This window comes from Puma concolor, chromosome A3, assembly GCF_028749965.1.
Source record: "Puma concolor isolate L17-30 chromosome A3, mPumCon1.1.hap2, whole genome shotgun sequence".
In the NCBI taxonomy this organism is placed as follows: Eukaryota; Metazoa; Chordata; class Mammalia; order Carnivora; family Felidae; genus Puma; species Puma concolor.
Genome location: NC_141669.1, coordinates 261529 through 283618, shown reverse-complemented (window position 1 = coordinate 283618; position 22090 = coordinate 261529). Strand labels below are relative to the sequence as shown.

The 22090-nt window shown below is 48.7% G+C and overlaps 1 protein-coding gene across 3 annotated transcripts; it reads left to right on the top strand.

The window, feature by feature from the left end:
- Positions 1-11364: 11364 nt before the first annotated feature.
- Positions 11365-20811, top strand: ALKAL2 (ALK and LTK ligand 2). 3 transcript variants are annotated; one of them, XM_086699899.1, is made up of 6 exons: positions 11384-11638; positions 12567-12832; positions 14169-14222; positions 14304-14384; positions 17117-17182; positions 20192-20811. In XM_086699899.1, the coding sequence occupies exons 2-5, from the start codon at positions 12601-12603 to the stop codon at positions 17179-17181; spliced, it is 432 nt and encodes a 143-aa protein (XP_086556025.1). In that variant the 5' UTR covers positions 11384-11638; positions 12567-12600; the 3' UTR covers position 17182; positions 20192-20811. The 3 variants fall into 3 exon arrangements, with proteins under 3 accessions (XP_086556026.1, XP_086556024.1, XP_086556025.1); XM_086699900.1 differs by lacking the exon at positions 14304-14384 and having other exon boundaries at positions 11365-11638; XM_086699898.1 differs by lacking the exons at positions 17117-17182; positions 20192-20811 and adding an exon at positions 16764-17098 and having other exon boundaries at positions 11366-11638.
- The last annotated feature ends 1279 nt before the right edge of the window (positions 20812-22090 follow it).

Below are 22090 nucleotides of genomic sequence, written 5' to 3'. Positions count from 1 at the left end.
TATTCTTCAATTAAATGGCCAATCTCATTCAACATGGATTTCAATCAGACTCTGAGTGACCGCCTGCCAAGGAAATATACTGATCTATGGATAAGCAAGAAATTTTCAGGAGAAACCCTTAGGCAAAATAAAGGAGCTGTGTTTTATTTAAAAATGTATAAAGATTCAAGAATCTATACTAGAGACAGCAGCAGAGAGAGCCAGGGACAGAGAGCAAGAGAGCTGTGTCTGCCTCTCAGTTTATATGAAGTGTGTCAAAACAATCGGGGGCTCTCCAAACTATTTTGGAGGCCAAGTGGAATGGGGAGGGGCTCCTGATTTATTCTATATAAACACAAACTGTGTTTTTTTCACAGTGAAGAGCAAAAACAGATACTATATCATACTGTACTTTTAGATGGATATTAGTGGATGTTAGCCATTCATACTGTAAAATAAATGTTTATCTTGAAAAAAAAAAAGAATCAGGAGGAAAAATGCTAAACAGAGGAATGCCTGGTGATAAAAGCCCAGACTGAAGCCTCCTGGCCAGCAGAAAGACTGAAACTGAATGCTAATTAAAGCTCCATTTAAAGGGAGGATAAATTAACAGAGTGGTTACCATAGCAACGGAGGGAATCTAAGGATCAGTGTACCCGCATAAAAACAGGTAACGTTGTGGTTGGTACACTTGGCGAGTGAATTTATCTTGACAGTTCACCGGACAGACTCTCACCTGATCACGTATCACTCTGTCTGGGTAAGACTGGGCCACACAGGACCAATGCATTTTTCGCCAATTACATTAAGAAATAAACTAAAATAAAATGGTCAATACGTGTAAGACAGATTAATTTTGTTGGCCACCAATGGGCACTGAGATTTCCCAGGCAACCTCAGTCCAAAGATTCATTCACTTCACTGAACGTCAACGACACCAGTAGGCCCTGGGGCCTTGGGTGACCTTGCTCCTGACCAGCCTCCTTCACTTCCCAGACGCTGGGTCTCGGACGGCCCTGCTCAGGCCCCAGCAGTGGCTCGACCCGGGTGGCTTCAGCTTTTACCTTTGCCTTAGTGGTCCTGTGGATGGCACAGCTCCTCCTCTGTCTTTACCCAGTTGGTTCCCCAGGAATGCTGTTAACCACTCAGATACCCAACTCTTGTTTTTGTTTCTTTTTTTTTTTGTTTTTGTTTTTGTTTTTTTTATAAAATAAGTCTATTTATGTGGTTACCTTTAAAAATTAGCATAAGAAACTATGGAGCCTAGTGGAAGAGGCTCTGGACTACACATCAAAAGCCTGAACCTTGGCTTGATTCTGCTACTTGATAAGCCGTGTGATCTTAAGAGACTTAACCTGCCTAAAGAAACCCTACAAAGGGGACGGCATGAGAAGAGATCAGTAATTCTCAACTTTTATTAAGCAGCGAAACTTCTACATTTTTTTGCTAAATGTAAAATCAAGCAGAAGCCCAATTTGAAAATGAAAGCAGAGTTGTTCTAACTTAAGCGAGGGGGATTGGGGCCCTAATACCAGAAGATGCAGACTTCCCTGGAAATCATGTGGTTCCTTGGGGCACTCGAGACACGGGCACCAGCTGCATGCAGTGCCCTATGATGATCAGTTAACTCAAAACCACGAGTGATAAATGGAGGTTTTCACACAAAGACACGTCAAGCACAAAAACCCCGGTTTCTGTAAAATGGAGGTGCCTCAGTTCTTGATGAAAGACGTAAAAAGACAAGAGTAAGCTGTGATCTGTGTGCGGAATAACCTAGATTCACATCCACAGTAGCAGCCCCCAATCACCCCAATTGATTGGCTGGCAGGTTGGTTCACTGATGCATTAAAGTAATCTCTGGTAAGGCCAAGTTTGAATGAAGGGACCAGGAAGGCCAGTGGAGAGGTGGGGAAGTATTTTTGCGTACACAGGCTGGCCACGGCTGTGCCACCACTCAGACGGCAAGCCCACACCACCACCAAGGTCCTGCTCCTTTTCTGCTTCACACATTCCAGGTTTCACTTTTGCCTTAATGGCGTCAACATGGCTTTGCTTGGAGCATAAGAAACCGTGTGTGTAGCTGATCCACAAGGCACCACCTCCTTCACATCTCAGTGTCATTTACTGAAGATGCACAGGAGATGTGTCCTGCGGGTAGAAAACAGCTTCTCTTTGGCCTTCTGATAGGCTCTGCAGACTTTCCCCATGTCTGCTCCAGTGGACTGAACATAATCCACCTTATGGTCCCTTCCTTCCAGCCTCTGGTGCCGTCCAGCCATCGGGAAGCCCAGTAGGACATCAGACGGAGGAGGAAAATTCGGGTAGGTTACTGTCCCCCTGCTCCCTCCCCTTGAAGTCCCCTCGGGCTGATTTGCCTCTCACCTAAGTTCATACCCTTCTCATTGTTGTCACCCTCAGCCTTTGGGGTGCAGGGGTGGGAGAAGGCCCTGGGTACTGCAATCACCCTGTGATTTCCCTATAGCCTGTCCATAACTTGGTAAATAATCATGTCATCAAACTCTCCCCTCCTTATTCTTTTTTTTAATACTTTAAAAAAAATGTTTATCTGTTTGTTTTTGAGAGAAAGAAAGAGCATGTGCACGTGTGGGAGGAGGGGCAGAGAGAGAGGGAGACACAGAATCCGAAGCAGGCTCCAGGCTCCGAGCTGTCAGCACAGAGCTGATGCAGGGCTCGAACCCATGAACCCTGAGATCATGACCTGAGCCAAAGTCTGAGCCACCCAGGTACCCCTCCCCTCCTATTCTAGTGGTAAATAAGAGAGTAAGTAAATAGCCATCTCTAGCATAGTGCCCCCTATTGACTGACCAACTGGCCCTCATGAGCATTGCTCTCCAAAACCTTTACCAAATTCTCACCTGCATGTTGCTTTCAGTTCAAAGTCCTCCTGAAGACCGTGGGGCTCCACCAAGCCACTAACCTTTTAGCTTAAAGGGCAAAACTGCCCTGGAAACGTATCCAGTACGCACTGGGGGCAGGGGCAGGAAGTGCGAAAGCACACAGGGAGCTCCCAGTCTACAGAGGGGGCTGGCCACATGCTACAGACACTCACCAGTACCCCATATCAGATCTCGCTTGAGACGATTCTCTACCTGAGAACGGGGAGAAAACAAGAAAACACCGTCAGTCTGAGGCAGCCAGCTTGTGGCCATGATGAAATGCCCAAGGGAATGACACCCTTGAGCCACTGACTAAGGCCAGAAGCTGCTAACCTAACACCTGTGGGTGTGGAAGTGGGTGTGTCTGTAATCGTATGTAAACATAGGTGTGGAAGTGTATGCATGTGTGTATATGTGTTTCACATATGTACTTTCACGCTGCTTTTGAGTTTTCTATACAAAAATCATCGCTAAATCGTTCACTGTCAACTTTTGGGTCAGCTCGAGCCAGACATGATAGACTCATTGGTGATTTGATCAGAACGTATGAGTTGCCAACTTTGAAAGTAAAAAGTGGAGGCCTGGACGCCGAAGTGGGGAGGAGAGGGACAGGGTGGAAGGTCGGGTGTGATCTGTACCGAATGTAAGATCGAGGCGCACGTGTTGTAGAATTTCCGGTGGCACCAACGGAGGAGAAAAGACAAAGAAACACTACGTTTGCCTTGAACAGAAGGGAGGCGAGTTGGTGAGGATCTTTTGCACACCTAGAAATCAACAGACAACATTTAACACGGTCTAATGTCCTGAAAACAAGGTAAATTGGTGCTTCTAACCTTTCATGTGAATGAGATGTTACTAAAACACAGACTCAGACTCTCTAGGTGGGTGGGGTTGGGAGGTTTCCCAGAGGATGCCAAGCTGGTCCAGGAGTGCGAGGAAGCAAGGTCCCGACTGGCGTCCGCAGCAGCCGCAAGAGAGGGGTCTCAAGAACTGAACAGCCTCTAAGTCACATGTGGAACGTAAACTGAATCAGGGTATGTGTGTGTTGGCTTAGGTCTCTTTGAGACTCATTGATTTGATCTGACCGATACAAGTCAACAGTTTCTGCAAAGGGCAGCATATGCATAGACAATGTGTGCATGATGTGGACGGGGTCCCTCCTCCAGAGAGGATGTTACAGAAAATGATGGTGATGATGATGATGGTACGGGTGCATCTTTCTCGAGCAACAGAAAGGAGGTACAGTAGACTTTTACATATTTTTCCCAAACCCCTTACCCTCACTGTCCTAGTCAAGTCTAGCTAGAGTCTGCTTGTGGTGAGGAGGCTCGAAAATGCAGAATTCCACAGCAGTGAACACAACATCCTTGTTCATCTGCAAATATCACAATGTTCTTATACAGCTTATTATAGCTTAAATACTAGCTTTTAAATAACTACTATTGAAATGTCAAGACATTATCAAAATAATTCTAAAGTGTCCACAAGTGTTTTAAAAATCCATTTCTACAGTGACATAAATTTAAATTTACCAAAAAAAAAATGAAGTGATTTTCCTTATGAAGTGTTTATTTGCTTTAAAAATTAGCCACAGATTCTTTAAATGACAAACATCCTCAGCATAGTTAAGATTCAAGTCAACTTAAATTTCACCCATATTCTCAGGAATATACATTAGCAATTACAAGCATATTCTCAGGGTCAGCCCCACAAAAACACTTTATAAAAAATTGAACCAGACATTCAGATGGAATTTCTGCAGATGCCAAACATTTGGAAGCATCTGAGTGATTGACTCCATTTTTCACTTTTCATCTAAATGTTTTTGCCTTTTGCAGAGTAGATATTACCATAGCATATATCAGTTTCTCAAAATTAAATGCATTGTAAAAGATGGAGGGAATTATAATCGCCAAAACCTACATGTGGGACTGTTCTTTGACAAAGCTGCTAACGTAAAGGTTCAAATAAAAGTCAAAACTGTAAAGAGCTCTTTTACTTCTTGTACATGCAGATTATACTAGAAAACAGCGGGACCCAGGCAAGGCCTTGGGATTGGCTTATTTTGTACCCACTGTATTCCATCAGTCTGATTTCAGTGTGCTGACAATGAAACAGCGGTAACAGCAGTCATGAGGTCTAAGACCTGCCCACTGCTTCAGCATCTATATGCTAGTTTTAGCAAAACAGATCCCTTGAAACTGTGTACTGCTAACACTCCAACTAGAAATGCCTTTAAAATGACAGCAATCGAGCCCAGGAGTGGCTGTGTCAACCTAGACCTTCATTGGATCAGTTATATCTTCAGGAACATTATGGTTATTGATAACATTTGATAACATTTAGTGAGGGCCCCATCTGAAGAAAGTCAGATATCAAAGATTCTAAATAATGACAATTACATTTGCTTTCTGCTATATATACATTCAGCTTTTATTTTATAATATAAATGAGATACAATATCAATTATTAAAATGTGCAAGGTTTTGATCTTAGTAAAGTCAAAGCAATTTAAAGACCCGAAAATAAAGTGCCCTTTTTAAAGATGGGATCTCTTGTCAAACTCAAATGTTCCCACTCTGTGGGGAGAAAATAATCACCCATTGCCATCTGCCAAAATCCTGTTGTACAAGATAGTGTTTACATTTTTGCTAGAACACTATTAGAATAGGCCCTTCTTACCCTACTCTGTTTAATGGGCGCTTTTATAAACAGGTACTAACAGTTACGTGCGAAATGACAACAGTATAACACATTGTGTTGCATACATAGCAGCAAGAGTCATTATCACAGCATTCGGCTTCTCAGTAAAACTTAGCAAGAAAGTCAGGACGCCAGTGAAAGCGCATCACGCCCAACTCATGAACCAGGCGTCCACTAAGGATGGGGGGGAAAACCTGTTGGCCTTTCGACCCTTTGGACCTTAAAGCCTTCGAAAAGGATCCATCACAGGCACCGTAACTACCATCTGACTGAGGTCGTTTGTTCATACAGAGGAGAACAGGGTCTTTTCTGAACACCCGAACGCGAGCTGAGTGGGGCCACAGCACACCAGTTACCAAGATTTCGGATCCACGTGACGGCAGAAGTTCCAAGGACTTAGGAAGACCTCTCTGTCTTCACTCCTCTCTGACACCTGGGTGTTGGAAACGTGCCACGTATGCCTGCCGGTCCCCTTCCCATCCGCACTGCCCTCCACCCTGGGCTCACCGAGAGGCAGCAGCACCCACACGTTTGTCACCCCGATGACATGGAGTCTTAGAAGACACGGATTCTCCCTCTACAGCCTGCACATCTAGGAATGCAAACCAGCGGCAGCTGAATGTGTGAGCGAATCGAGGGTTCTCAGCACCCTGCTTGGCAGAGAATAGAGCTGCTTCGGTTTGACGTCCATTGAAACTCGAAGTTCTGTCAGAAACAGAGCTTCACCTGTGTCTGAGGGCTGCTGAGTGTCCTGAATCCACTTTGCCTACTGGATCGCACGGCGACAGTGGCAAAAAGAGTCAAATGTTTCCATGATCGTCAGAGGTTCTTACGAGTTCACATCCCTAACCAGCCATACATATATCACTTCACCCAGAAGCAGGTTGTGTTCTGCCTCACATTCCAGCAGTAACCCCCCCCCCTCACTGGTGTGAGCCCCCACATGCTGCTCTGAGCCCTCATACTGGTGTAACCCACTTCACTGGTGGGAGCCCTCACACTGGTGAGAATCCACACTCACTGGTGTGAACCCTTACCAGTGCTCTGGGATCTCACTACTCTGATCGCCAGGTCTGTGGAAAAGCATATTTTTCTTACTCACACCGATTCCAACCTACCTGTTGTGATAGAACGGGCTTGCTGAGGGGCACTTGGCTGGATGCTGACCAGGGGAGCACAGGTCTGGGTGACACGGGCCATCCCCAGCCTTGGCCTCCAGGCCTTAAATAATTTTAATTTAATTTAATTTAATTTAATTTAATTTAATTTAATTTAAATAACCTTCCCCCCCAGGCCAGCTGCAGAGGACCCATAGGGACCTCCAGGCCCTTAGAAAGGGCAGAGCCTGAGCGACAGCACAAATAGACCCCTCCCCACAACTAACTTAAGGGAAATTAAGTTTTATTTCATGAAGCCAGTAAAATGTATGAATTGGTTGATAGAGTAGTTTTCTCACCCCCAAACAACTATGACTTGCTTTGAGAATATCTTTGGAATACAGCACTTTTATGGCACTTTGAGAGTGCCTACATGACACCAGTCATTACATATGTCACTTTTGATCAGGATATTACATGCACAGAGAAAAAATATATGGAAGTGGGTACATTGGTGTGTTCCTCGGCATATATGACTCCATTTTGGTCATATATTCCCAGAGGCCACTTGGTCATGAATTTGAGATGGGCTGTTACCAAACAGGATGCTCTGTTTTCCCATGCTGGTGTAGGGTGTGGACATTTAAATGTACTCCTGTTGTTGCCACCAGAAGGTGTGATATTGGAGCCTCAAATGGCAGGTAAGTGTCACTAAGCTTTAACACCTCTTCTCTAGCTGGGTTTCGTGACTAAACCAGCTCCAGGAACAGTCAAGGCCGTGCTCCCTTAAAGCCTCCCCGCTAATAGTCTCTTCCTCTTGGCCATGGGACAAGAAAACTGAGCAAGAGTAAGCCAGTCAAGTTATAGAGCACCCCAAGCCTTCATACAAGACCTTTGGCTCATCTCTTGTGGACTTGCACTGCAGTGTGGTTTTGCAGACGCAAAAACGTGCATCGGAAAATGAAAAGGGGGGGGGTGTGCTTCCTCTAGGTACGAGGGAAAGAATTTAGTAAAGGGCTGAATTCCATTCATCCAGAATAAATTGCTAGAGAGCACGCACACACCATAACTGACTAGAGATGACACTGGTTACACTTGCACCAGAAGGATAGGTCCTGTTAGAGATCTTGTCTTCCGAAATGCTTCATATGCTTTCTAGCACATTCCTAGCACACTAATAACGTATTCTATAACAGCAATAATAGAACACATTACATTTTTTTATAGCACATAAAGTTAGCCTTTATTAAAGATAATTGTTTTTCTATCTAATAAGATCTTAGTTAGACTGTTAAATGATCAACATAATAGTTCAATTCATGTAATAGCTCATTTAAAAACATGTGGTTAATATATATCTATTTTATCAGTTTTGAAGGCAGTTAAGGGTCATCTCAAATTTTATACCTTTTCAGGAAGAAAGAAAAGTCATTGTGTTGAAACATTGGAGCTTTTTGCTGTTTATAAACTGAAAATGTAACTTGCCCCCTCACAACATAGATCTACAATAAAAGTAGGTTAAACACAACTCTTCCCTCTCTTGTTAGTTTTCTTTCTACGATCCAACATACTTTTGTCAAAAAGGAAACAAAACTAAATCAAATGTAGCAAGAGTTACTTTGCCAATGATGCTTAGAATACAGCGTTGCTGTCTTGTCTTTTGGCTCCTTCATGATGGAAAGTTGTTCACCTGCTGAAGTAGGGAATTAGATTATTTAATATGAATATATCACCTATTCTTGCACAGAAGCAAATGATAAAACTCATAGTGAATATTTCAGTGAATTGTCTTTAACTCTTTGTAGGAACACTGAATTTTTTGTTTTCAGACTATTTTTGGTAACAATCATAGAATTTTACAGCTTCAGACTTCAGAGACCATCCAGTCCAACCACTTCATTTTACAGGAAAGAAGTAGAGAGACTAAGCCATTTTTCAAATACAACTTCATATTTTCTTCTTCTTTTTTTTTTTTTTTTTTTGTAATTTTGATGTTTTTATTTTATTGTTGAGAGAGAAAGTGGATGTGCACAAGTGAGGGAGGGGCAGAGGTGGGGTACAGAGGATCTGAAGCAGGTTCTGTGCTGACCTCAGAGAGCCCGAAGTGGGGCTCAAACTCAGGAACCAGGAGATCATAACCTGAGCTCAACCAACTGAGCCACCCAGGAACCTCACAGCTTAGCATTTTCGTGTAAATCAGTTTACATGTATTTTGCCTTAAACAGCACAATTAATTTAGCCAATCAGAATGTGTTAACAATGGCTATAATACCCATAATTCTGGTGAGTGAACTCCAAGGAGTTCTTACTGACAACACCATAAATTGAACAGTTCAGTAGACCTTATAAATCAGTGCACTTTTTTATTAAGTTGAGAAAGTCTGTAGAAGTGATTTATACAAAATCAGTGGTTCCTGGAGTCATTTCAGCACAGAGCTTTGCAAAAATGAATGAATTAAAACATGATTGTCTGATTCTTAATTGCCAGATCTCACGAAACTAAACACCAACCAGGCACCAGTTCTCCTGCTGTGGTTTATGCATGTAAGTATCTACTGAGATGAGCTGAAGTGTTGGTGCATACAGTTGGGCAGTAGAATTGAGTCATTCAGGAAATCCATTTGTCCCATTGCAAACCACAAAGAAAAAAGGATAATATTAATTGCTAGCAAGGCCTCCTTGGTTGGATGGTCGGTTGGGGAGGGGGAAATAATCCTAACAGGAATTATTTAGAAAAATCTTAATTTTAAAAATTAATTTTAAAATTATTTTTTATTTCTAGAAGTGTAGTCGACATGTAATATTAGTTTCAGGTGCACAACACAGTGATTTAACAATGACATACATTAGAAAATGTTCACCTTGATAAGTGTAGCCACCATCACAATATAAAATTATTACAATATGATAGGCGGCATTTCCTGTGCTGTACCCTTTCATCCCCAGGACTTATTTATTTTATAACAGGAACTTGTACCTTTTAATTCTCTTCATCGATTTCACCTGATTTTGTAAAATAGTATTTAAAAGGAAAGACGCTGTATAAATTTAAAATAATATGTGACTGAGCTAATTTCTTGTTTTTTTTTTTTTCATAGCATTTTTTTTTTTTTTTCCAAAAGCAGTTTTACACCAAAATATTTTACAACAGAGGCTTCACGCGCTCCTGCTGTTAGGCGGGTCTGGGCCCCTGCACCCCGGGCCAGTGCTGAGTGCACACAGAGGGAATTTTTGTCACTAGGCGGCGCTCCTGCAAGAGAGTCACCCCCGACTCCAAGGGAAAGGCAACAAGGAAACAAAATCCCATTTTATCTGCCTAAGAACTGTTTGGTATGAGTTCTCTCTCTCTCTCTCTCTCTCTCTCCTCTCTCTCTCTCTCGTATATCTTAAAAGAAACGTTCACATTTTAGTCATAGTGCTTGCCAAAAAAACAACACCCTATTTCCTTTTAAAGAGAGAATATAAACACATCCCCCCAAGAGATGCGGGTGGGGGGGGGGGTGGGGTTTAGATGATCACATTTTAGTATCTTCTGCGTCTATTCTATTTACCCGGGGCTCACTTGTGTTCCGGAGGAAACAGAACTAGTGACGGGAGACAGAGACAGACGGAGAGATAGAGACAGAGACACACGGAGACAGACAGAGACAGGGAGATAGTGACACAGAGACAGAGAGACAGAGCCAGAGAGCCAGAGAGAGCAGAGACACAGAGAGACATGGACACAGAGAGACAGAGAGACGTGCCCGGAGACCCGGACGCAGGCAGAGTTCTGGGGGGCCCGCCCCCGCGACCCCCCAGGCCGGCCAGGGGTCCGCCCCCGGTGCCCCTCCCCCCGCCCGCGGCATCTGTGCGCAGCGTCCCAGGGCGCGGCCCCGCGGGTGGTGGGGGCCCTTAATCCCTGCGCGCCCTGCCTTCGGGTTCGTGCAGAGAACACCTTCCCGGTCGCATCGCCGACTTGGAGGGCGTCCAGCCCTTGCCCAGAAAGCGCCAATAAAATGGGAAAGCGCGCAATTGATTGATAATACATTTTACAAGAAAAATATTACATTGTTGAAGCCTCCCCAAAGTGCCTGTCTGTCCCCAAAGAACCCGAACTTTCGGAACGACCTGGCCTGGGGGGGGGGGGGGCGGTGCCCCGGGGGCTCCTGCGGGCGTGCGCAAGGGAGGGGGCGCGCGGCGCGGTCCCCCGAGGGAGGGTCCCGGCAGGTGCGAGGCGGGGAGGGGGCCCCGCGCGTCCCGCCAGGTGCACCCCGAGGTTCCTTGCCCCCGGGGCTGCCCCGCCTGGGACGGCGCAGGCCTGCGGGGTCCCGAGAGTGGAGCCCCCAAAGAGGGCAGACGCTAATCGACTTATTAAATGTGAGGCGATCAGGCAGCTCGTGTTTTAAGCCCAAGATCCACATTTAGACAAAAACAGAGCCGAGTTCCTGGTAAAGGCGTTTCTTCTCATCCTGTGACAAGTGACAGGAACGGAGGGGAACAGACTGGGGAGGGAGGGGGGCCGAGGGGCGGGGGAGGGGCAAGGGAGGGGCGGGGGAGAGGGGAGAGGCGGGGAGGGAGTGCAGGGTGGAGGGAGAGGGGAGGAGAGGGGCCTCGGGGGGGGGGGGGGCCCGGACGGCGGGGGGAGACAGGAGGGGGCGGCAGGGAGGAGGGGGGGCGGGAGGGAGGGGGGTATCTGACGAAGATCCGCACGGGGGTTCGAACACTCGAGCGGCTTCTAATTAAAGACCCGCGCGGAGCCCTCGGGGACCCGCCTGACGTCGGCGCGGGGATAAGAAGCGGCGGGTCCAGCGCCCGGGGCGGCCGAGCCACCGCGTCTGCGCCCCGCGCGTCTGTGCGCTCCGCCCGCCAGGTCTGCTCGGGGCATGGAGTAGCGGGGCGCGGGGACAGACGCGGGGACAGACGCGGGGACAGGCGCGGGGACAGACGCCGGGACAGTCTCGGGGACAGACGCGGGGACAGGTAATCCGGCCGTGCTCCGACGCGCAGGTGGACTCCCGGGCGGCGCCGGCAGGTGTGGGCCGGGGGTTTCCCGAACCCGACCCTGCGGGCGGCTGGAGCGGGGGTCCCTGTCGGGGACTCCTCGTCGGGGTTCGGGGACGTCCGGCCGGGAGGAGGGGGCGACGCCACACAAAGGCGCCGCTGGGAACTCGGGCGCGGCCCCCACTCGCCGGAGGGCGCGGCGCTGCCCTGGCGGGAGGACCCCAGTCCACGGGCCGAGTCCTCCCAGGATCACCCCTCACTCCCCGCGGGCCGGGGTCCTCCCGGGGTCCTCCCGTCTCCCGTGGGCCGGGCCCTCCCGGGGACCCCTCGCTCCCCGCGGGCCGGGCCTTCCCGGGGTCCCCCCGTCTCCCGTGGGCCGAACCCTCCCGGGGTCCCCCTCGATCCCCTCGGGCCAGGCCCTCCTGGGGTCCCCCCGTCTCCCGTGGGCCGAACCCTCCCGAGGTCCCCCTCGCTCCCCGCGGGCCGGGCCTTCCCGGGGTCCCTTCGTCTCCTCGTGGGCCGAGCCCTCCCGGGGTCCCCCTCGCTCCCTGCGGGCCGAGCCCTCCGGGGTCTCCCCCACCCCCCCCCGGTCTCCCCACGGTCTCAGAGGTTAAGAAAGTTGCGCCGATGTCTCCCGCAGCCAAGTGCAAGCGGAGGTGCCATTTCTCCCGAAAGTTGGGAGGGCGGGGGCAGGACCCGGGGCGGGGGCGGCGCCCCGAGTCTCAGCTCCCAGCATCTCCGCGCCGGGGCCTCCGCGGGTCCCGGGGACACCGCGTCCCAGCCGCCGCCGCGGGCTCCCATCCGCTCGGGGTCCCGGGGGGGGCCGCGGCCTCGGGCTCTGCCTGCCCCCCCCAAACCCCCGCCGACTTTCTTTCCCGCCCCCGCCTCCCACGCCCTGCCCCTGCAGCGCGCCGATCTCCCTGCGGCCGAGCGAGCGCACGATGCGCGGGCCGGGACGCCCCCTGCTCCTGGGGCTGCTGCTGGTGCTGGGGGCGGCGGGGCCCGGGGTCGCTGCGCCCCGGGAGGCGGCCGACGGACAGACCCTGCTGCGGCTCATCGCGGAGATCCTGCAGGAGCTCCGGAAGGGCCAGGCGGGCGAGGCCAAGAGGCTGCAGCTCGCGGGCCGCAGGGAGGCCTCGGACTCCGCGCTGGACCCCGAGGAGCAGCGAGTGGGTGAGTGCGCTCCCGGGGTGTGCGCGGGGCCCGGAGGGCCCGGGGGTCCGGGGCGGGGCCCGGGGGGATCCGGGGCGGGGTCTGGGGGGGTCCCGGGAGCCCCGGATGGGGGTGGGGACCTTCCGCACGTGTGCGGGTCCGCCGCGTCTCCGGAGACACTGAGTCGTGTTTGCTGGGAAATACGGTCCTGGAGAAAACGTGTATTTTAACAGGATAAACCCATTTCTGTTGTTTGGGGGAAAACAACTAGACAATGTGTTTTCATAAAGAGAAGCAAAGGGGACTTGGGTGACCGACAGCCCTGCTCCGCTCCGCTCCAGGCGCGGGACCTGTTGCCCAGGTCGGAGCTTGGCACAGAACTGTCATGTGTCACTTCGGAAATGGAAATACTTTCAGCAGAGCGCTTTCAACTGAGGCAGAAGTGCTGCAGAGCGGCCCCCCCGCACCCCCGCCAGAGGCACAGCCTTCCCAGAGTGCCTGCCCCGTGGGAAATTTCCAAAGAAAGCTTGCGAGCTTTTAATGCTTTCATGACACAATTAGGTCAAGTGTGATAAGGTCAGTTTGATAGAGGCTGACGTTCAGACCAAGTGGGCAGGGTCCGCAGGGAACGTTCCCCCCGACCAGGAGTATCTGTGAGAAGACAAAGTGCAACCACACGCCCTCCTAGCAAAAGTTACCACCCAGAGCGGACGAGTGAAAAAGCAGAAACCAAGCCTGGAATCAGAAAGAGTGTCAGTGGGGCACTGCCTGTTCCCCCAGTGAAAACTGACAGCTGTCTTTCCCCCGGAACTTTACCTTTTACCTTATAAACCGAGTAAATGGCTATTTCCATGCATGTACACCAGCCTTGGCAACAGGTGGTTTTGAAAGCATCTAGTCCTTTTCCTAAATAGATACCTAGAAAAAGAGAAGTTTCATGACATTGTTTTTGGTTGCTGTTTGAAGGACTGGGTTTTCGTTTTAGAACTTTGAGAGCTCGTGGGATTTGGTTCCCAAGCTCTCCAAAATGAGAATGTCTAAAGCGATTTGCTGCGGGAAACTAACCGCCACCCACACACATTTCTTCATCCTGTAACTTCGCGGTCACTGTCTTTTCCATCAGGGCAGAGACCAGACAAATAATATTGAAGCTTTGTGAACAGTTAATAGTTTATCTGGAGAAAAACATGTCCCTGATTACAAGTCTTCACACAGCAATCAAGGGGGCTCCGATCGGCTTTATCTAGTGCAGGGTAACCTGCGCTTTCCAGCAACTTTCCTCAACTTTCGCTTAGATCACGTGACAAAAATGCTTCTCTCAAGCGATGCCATAATTACCTCCTTTCCCTTCAAACAGAAATCGTCCCTCGAGATCTGAGAATGAAGGACAAGTTCCTAAAACATCTCACAGGTGAGTGTCCTCACCTCTCCCCTGTGCCCCATCCCTGGCGCCCTGCGAGCCTCATGACATGCTTCTCCTTCCGTGTTCCAGGTCCTCTTTATTTCAGCCCAAAGTGCAGCAAACACTTTCACAGACTGTACCACAACACCAGAGACTGCACCGTCCCCGCATGTAAGTGACAGCATCCGGACGGCTTTGGGAAAACCAGCACATGTAGATACGATTCTCATGTCCTTCTGTCTATACAGTCCCCTCCTTCTAAATCTCCTGTGTGCGAATATATTTCCCCCTATTAACTGTGGAGTTAGGGCGAGCAGACCACGGAAGAAGGTAACTGCGTTCTGCAGCAGCTAGTGCCAAATGGAAAATTATTTACATTCGCTGGAATTAATCACCTCTTGGAACCGGCTGAGCTCTTCCACTCACATTCTTGTTTTGTATAGGAATTCTGGCATGATGTCTGTGTTTGTGTCTACTCAGTATGACAAACGAGCGCTAAGAACGAGTTGCTCAGATGACTAGGGTGTAGTTCTGTGCCCTGGGGCATAAAGAATGTGTGTGGGGCCCCCTACCCTGACCAGAGACTTCCTTGTTTCCGTTAGGGATTACAGCCTCGTTATCTAAGGAAGGACTTCATCGCTGTTTTAAACTTCTGCTCTTCTGGCTGGCCTGTCGCTAACCCACAAATGCAGAGTTCGCGCCTCAATCTAGTGCTCGCCATAGCTTTCCGATCATTCGTCTGTAACAAAATGTATTCTGTTTCTCCCAAAGTGGCTGCTAGTGCTCCTCACAAAACATAGAGTGATGGCAAGTGACTTAGGAGCTAGTGACGTCTTCGTTTGCAGGGACTGCACCTTGATTTCATGTAAGGCTCACGGGAGGGAAGTGTGCAGACATCAGGTGTCTTACTGGCTGCTTTCGGAGACTGTCCGACCAGACTTTCCCGCCCTGCCTTCAAAAGACAAAATGTAAACACATAAGCCACTTTACAGGCAGTGGAAGTTTTTTTCTGCTTAGGCAGCAAAGTTTGCCCCAACAACAGAGCTGCCAGCATGGAGGTCCCCGTCTAGGCACGCGTGACGCGGCCAGTAAGACCAGGAGCATCACCTGATGCGGGAGGCTCCCTGTTGAGGCGGCGGGTGGCGCCCGGGGCCTCACGGGCTCAGCCGAGGCAAGCAGCACGTGGGCACGCAGCTCTGACTTACTTTCCAGCTCTGTCTCAGCCCACCCATCGTCCAGGCCATTTGCAGCTGGCACGTGTTCTTTTCCCAGTTCCTTCCTCTGAAACGGCATCACCTTCCGTTTGAGAGTAGTTAAGTATTCCAGGGACCAGAAAACCTTCTCGTTTTTATTGTTTAAATGTGTGTATATTTTTATATTAAATCCCATCTTAAAATCACAGGGTCACAGGTTCTAAATTTGCAGATGGCCTCTGGGGCGGTCACTCCTGATCTTTCTTTCATTTATGGACGCACAAGCAGACGACCTGCTTCAGTTGCTTGCGCCCTGACACAGAGACGCCACCGCTTGACCTGAGGACAGTGTGTCCACACCCACTGCCTCCTTTGGCTCAGAGCAACTCATCCGTTCTGCGAGGTGGCCGCCAGGGTTTATCACAGCTCCTCTGGGAGGCGGGGGCAGGAGGCGCGAAGCCCACAGACGCGTGCACTGGGCGAGCAGCTGCTTGTGCCGATGTGGCTTGCACCTCTCTCTGCCCACACAGAGCTGGAGAAACGAATCCTGGGAGGTCAGGACTGAAAGGAACCAGAGCCTTCTTACTCAAAGTGTGGTCCCAAGGGGGCGGGGGCTCTTTGGAAGAGCAGAACATGAAGTTTCTCCAGACTGCACCCTCATAGGACCCCCAGATTATTTTACGGTTGGAGAACATGTGGGTTGGTGGGAGGCGGGGGTGGTGGTCAACCTCATGGCCTCTAGATGTGCTGCAAACGGGAGCCCTTACCTTGAGCACACACAACACTGCATGCACGTGTGCTGTATTTGGGAATACTGCACCGGAGAGGACTTGGTGTGCGAGGGAAGAGGAAAAAAATGCCAGGAACCCAGATGCCCCAGTCTCCAGCTGTTAGACCTTTCTTTTTTTCCCCCTTTGAGCACAAACTATCACGTCCTCTAAATATTTAAGAGCGTATTTGTAGGGGTAGGTTAACCGCTTGTCCAACACGTTGTGTAAATTCATTGTTGTCAGTTTACTTATCAGAATTTCAGTTAAGAGTATGAATTCCTCCATTTCTAAGTAGGATTTTGAGACTCTTGAGAAGTAATTTATAAACTGCTGTAGCTTTTCCACATAACTTCAAGCTGAGGAAAGCCCTTTACGGCCATGGTCACTAAACCTCACTTGGTCCTTCTGAGGTAGCACCTATGGAATAATTTAATAGGAAATTAAGTGAGATATTATGGAAAATCAGCCTGTACTCAGAAATTAGCTCACTGCTTCCTTCTGTTATCCAGCCCAGGTCTTTCTGCTCTGTTACTTGAGTTTTGACCCACTGTCTTTAAGTAAGAGGGTTTTGTGTATGATGAACCCAGGTGGGGACCCAGCCTGCACATGCCCTGGAAGGAAGCTGCACAAAACCAAAGCCATTTTGAGGAGCTTGGGAGCCACCGCGGGAAGAAAATGGGCAGAAGACTCTGCATCTGGCCTCCCACAGGCTTCCCGTTCCATTCACCTCCTGCCCTGTGATGCTAAAGCCCCTGAAATACCATAAAAGATGAAATCAATGACTTAGAGCCCATGATTTCACATGACAGTCTCTGTATCACTTCCAGGGAATTCAAAATATTTAAAGAAATGGCTTTAGCAGCGGATATTCTTGTTAAAAAAAATGCTGTAAGGGTTGTTGACGTAACTGACAAGGGTCTGTGATTTATTTTCACTACAGACTATAAAAGATGTGCCAGGCTTCTTACCCGGCTGGCTGTCAGTCCTATGTGCTTGGAGGGATAAGGTAAGCCGACCACAGAGTCACTGGCACACACACCAAGGACCGGAGTCCAGTTTGCGATGTGAGAAATTCAGGGGTGTTTAGAAACACCCCCCCCCCCAACCTTTGGCCTAAGTAGCCTTACTTTGAGTCCAGTGACACTCAGAATATCTCCAAATAACGGCCATCAGTGTAAGGTACTCCGGCTACCTGCACACAGTACCCCAGGCAGCTGTTGTGAATTTTTCCCGTGAGGGCTCCGTTGGCAGAGTGCTAACTGGAAACAAAACCCATTAGTGGACTAGTTTCAGCATGTTAGTGCATAAAACAGGAGGCACGTCTAAAATCACGCCTGTTCACTTTTCGGCTTTCACTCATTCACTTACACTCATAAATGAGTGTATGACTAACCATATCCATGCAACTTTTATAGACATTATCTGGCAAATGTTTGAGTTGGAGTCTATCATCATGCCAGTTAGCTTATAAGGAATAGCCAAGAATAACTATTCTCTTCATATGTTTCTTTCATAGGCTCCAACGGTAAAAATATAAATGCACATCAAGAGCTTATGAACTAAATTTTTTTACCTTGGCCTCTTGAGGGCTGATGTGCGACCTGTAACACCAGCGGTCAGCCACACAGATGGCTGAAAGGGCTTATTTTCCTGATGCAAATACCGTGGGTTTCAGTCGCAGAATCTTACATTCACCGTGCGTCTTGTGGGTGCTGGGCATTTCAGAAGCCAAGTCTACCCGCACCAGACATGCTTCTGGTCCTCACATGGCTGTTCCCAGACAATTTATCTGCTGTCCAGAAGCATTAATAAAAAGGGGGTAGGATGCTGTGTTTGTCCAGGGTTACCCTCATTTGTCTCGTGTGAGGGGAGAGAAGTCCTGACGCTCGCTGTGGAAAAGCCGGTGGTGATAAGTTAACGTCCAGACAGTGCGGAGTGGCTGAGCCAAACCTGGGAGCCGGGACTGGCCAGGCAGGCACAGTCAGCCCCGTCCCCAGCACCACGTTGTCCCCGCCAAACGCCCACGGTAACGAGAGGAGCAACATGGGGGTTGGGTGGAGCATGGGGTTGAGCGGGGGATTACGAGGCCACGTTTTGTGCCGGTTCACGGACACTTGTGTGGCACTCTGCACTTGGGGAGAAGGAAAAGCATGGTTTTGAATGCCAGAGCTGAGAAATGTCGTGCCCTAACTTGACCTCACCTTCACTTCCATCTGAGTCCTATCTGGTTTCTTCCACTGCCCACAAGGCATACAGAAGAGGCTTCTTTTTTAAAGCAGTGGATGGACTCTCCTGTCTCTGCAGGCGATATGCTTGGGAAGAGGATGTTGTTGTTCGTATTAGGCCTTGCTTCATAGTGAGACCACCAGTGTTTGCAGAGATGAGCCAGGCACGTCCTTGGAAAACAACTTCCATTCACTTAGGGGCAGGGAGACCAAATGCCCTGTGGCCATCTAATCAGGAACATGCTCCCGGTCTCTACACCCATTAACTGTGCCCCCCCACAGTTGGTTGCTCCTAGAGGGGCAGCAGGGTGTCCTTACTAGATCAAGAATGACTGTCACGACCTAAGGAATGACGTGGGTGTGGAACTAGAACCGAGCGTGGTTCGACCCCTGCATCAGTCCCGGGATGGGCACGTCAGGGCTTTGGATACTCATGGAAACACCGAAAAGGGAGGGAGTCCTGGCGGGAGGCGATGTGGTCTCGGGAAAGGTGCTGATAGTTGGTGCACTTCCCCACCCTGACCCACCGAGTCAGGGTCCGGCTGGATGGTGGGACAAGGGAGACGAGGATGGTGTGTGCCCACAGGTGTGATGCCCAAAGGCCACTGCGCCCACTGTCACACTTGTCAGGCTGTAACTGTGTTCATTTTGGTCAAGAAATGGGTAAAGTTGGAAAAACACAGACATTTCTGCTAACTATAATAATTTCCTAATATTTTTTAAAGATTAATTTCTGCTAATTCCAGAAGTTTTAAACTGCAAGAACAACGTTGGTCACAACAACGTAGACAGGCAGGGCCCTGCGGGTTGGGTGAGGACATCAGTGAGACACAGGAGGGCACTCGCAGAACACAGCTGCTCTGGTGTGGAGGAAGCGGGGCTCAAACACCTGTCTTCTGCTGCCCTGGCAGCTGCACGGGACGGACACGGCTGCAGAACAGGGTTCCTCGTCCGGCTCCAGACCGAAGCCTTGTCTTCTCCGAGGCTGAGCCTGGAAGCAGCCAGTGTATATGGGGTCCGAGCACAGGGACTCTTCACGTTTGTGAGCTGAGCACAAACCCCCTTGCCTCCTTCTTTCTGAAGCTCACTAACTGATCCCCTCCAGCCAAAGGGAAACCACAGGCTCCCAGCCACTCTCCCTCATAGTCAGAGACCCACTCGAGACGCTCCCACACACACTTCATCACCTGGTGCTGCAGCTCAGGGAAGCTAGAACCCTGAGCTCTGGAGTGTTTCCAAGGAAATGTAGTTCTGAGCAACAAGGACCTAGTTCAGTCTACAAAATGCAGCCTACTTTCAGTAACCCTGAAGCTTACCATTATTTTTTAAATTAACGAATGATACACCAGTGGTTCGGGTATACTGCATGGAGTGCTAGAATAAAGAGTTTATTCTTGGTTATCGGTTTTGCAAATGCTCATGAAGATGGAAGTGTGAAGGCCAATCGACCGTGTCTCAGGACTGCCACCAACTGTCAATCGGAGTGGTGGCCCCAGTTACCGAGGACTTGACAACACACACATCAGGAGTTAAGGACTGTCTTCAGACTTTAACAAGCGTTTGGTCGTATTTAGGGAGGTTTTCACCCCTTAGCACAGTGAGCATGTAACAACTGTAGGACCCGGTTATTTTCCACAATAAATGGACTATGCTTTTTGGAACAGCGAAATATACATACATGCAGCCCTTGATCCCTTGTGTTTATAAACACATTATGTTACATAATTCAACATCTAGGTCTTCTAGAAGCGCTAAATGTGGATGGTTATATCTGAAACCATGTTTTTCAGCCGTGAACAGAGGGCAGAGGGACGGCAGCCCGTGAACCATGAGAAGTGCCTTGGGAACCAACAGGGGACAGAACCTACTACCTTCACGAACACATCCCCTTGTGAACAAGAGATTTATTTTTGCAGACAGACTCTTCCATAATTCCTTTGAGTTGTGTATGTCGACACTGTTGGCAGATATGTATTCAGCAAATCAGCGTACCTGACGTTAATACTGGCCACTTGTGATTTTGGAGAAAAAGAAGGAAGGATCCACGCCTGATGAGCAGGGCTACAAAGTGACAGAGAAAGCGATTTCCTTTTCCTAATTAGGTGAAATCTCAAAGAATATTTCTTTAGAAACATAAACAGAATCCGAAACTATATTTTCATACAGCATATGGTATGATTTAATATTTTTATTACTTTTACAATTAAATTCCCAGAGTATTATTTGGAATTGCATGAAAACCCACAAAAAAACGTGTCACGTTTTGGAGACAGTGGAGTGTAAATCTGTGAACATACCCAGGCTCATTTCATTTGTCCTTTGTACAATAAATGTAAGATAGTATCCAGATATTGTGCAATATGTAAATACTGTAAATGCTGAAACAAGTAATAAACAGTGTTTATTATAATGAAGTCTTAAAAGTGACTCTTTACCTCTGATGAGTTCACTGGTGGGAATTCATGATTTACAGACCTATGAAGAGATTGCAACACTGGCAAGAATGTCATGGAATACAAAAGCCATGAATACATGAAGTGGCAAGGCTATGGATTCTTGGAAGGGACAATTAAATTGACTTTTTTTTAAGGAGATGCTACTATGGAACTGTGGCATGTCTTAAGATAGAGCCTGATATGGTGATGAGTATTTAATAAATATTTAAATAAGAATGCATTTCCCGTGTGACATGGTAATCATGAAAACACTAAGAGGTAAGACTTCCAAGTGGCTCTAGATGTTTACAGGTGGATCTGTTTTGAACAAATGATCGCATCCAATTTAACACAACTGAAATCAGCAGGAGTTTCTCTGTTCACATGACTTCTCGCCTGGATACAGCCGTAAGGACAAAGTAGACATGAGTTGTGGGATGTGTCTGAGGTTCATATTTAAGATACGTATTCAAATGGTAAAGAAACAAACTATAGGGATTCATTCATGATCACGAAGGCACAGAGTATGACATTACTTTGAGATTATTCAGCAACTACTGACTGATGAGGGCAGAGTGTAACTCTGAAGTGCTCTTTCTCATTCCTATTTTCTAATGGTGGTGAATTACCTGATCTTTCCATCTCAATTCTTTCCTTTTTAGGGTATCATCACCAATTTCTCAATACATTTAACCTTGAGAGGTTCCTACTTGTCTGAGGAAAAGTTTTCAGGTAGGACTCTCTTCGGGTGACTCCACAGGGAGGCGGACACACGTCCTGCCAGGGTGGTGGGAGAGGCGGCCTGCACATCCTCCAGGTGGGAAGAGACTCCAGAACTAAATGCCCCCCGCTCCGCCCCCGGCCCCTCAGGGCACCCTCATGGGGCAGCTGTTCCTCTACACTCGTTCTGCTGAGCAGTGATCCACTCAGACTCTGGGTGGAGACCGATCGGTGAGTGGTGTTTCTCCCAGGACTCCGGACCACCAGCTACGAATCAGGGTAGAGGCCGGCTGCAGAGCAAGCTGTCACCCGTCTAGCCATGCCACCCAGGAGGGCTCCAAGGAGCAGACGGTCTCACTCCACAGGTGGTGGGGTCAGGCAAGGACATTTATGGCTGCAGGGGCCTCCTATTTCTTTCACAAACACTTTATCATAAGTGGAAGCAATACACTTATTTTTGTCATTTTACTTCCTAACACTGAAGATAAACATGCATAGATAGCATCACAGACCATCTGAAAGGGACAATAAAAG

Coding starts and splice junctions, on each gene's coding strand:
- ALKAL2 (XM_086699898.1), top strand. CDS start 12,601: ATGCGCGGGCCGGGACGCCCCCTGCTCCTGGGGCTGCTGCTGGTGCTG. Junction 14,223..14,303: donor GTTCCTAAAACATCTCACAG/GTGAGTGTCCTC, acceptor TCCGTGTTCCAG/GTCCTCTTTATTTCAGCCCA. Junction 14,385..16,763: donor AGACTGCACCGTCCCCGCAT/GTAAGTGACAGC, acceptor TGATGAACCCAG/GTGGGGACCCAGCCTGCACA.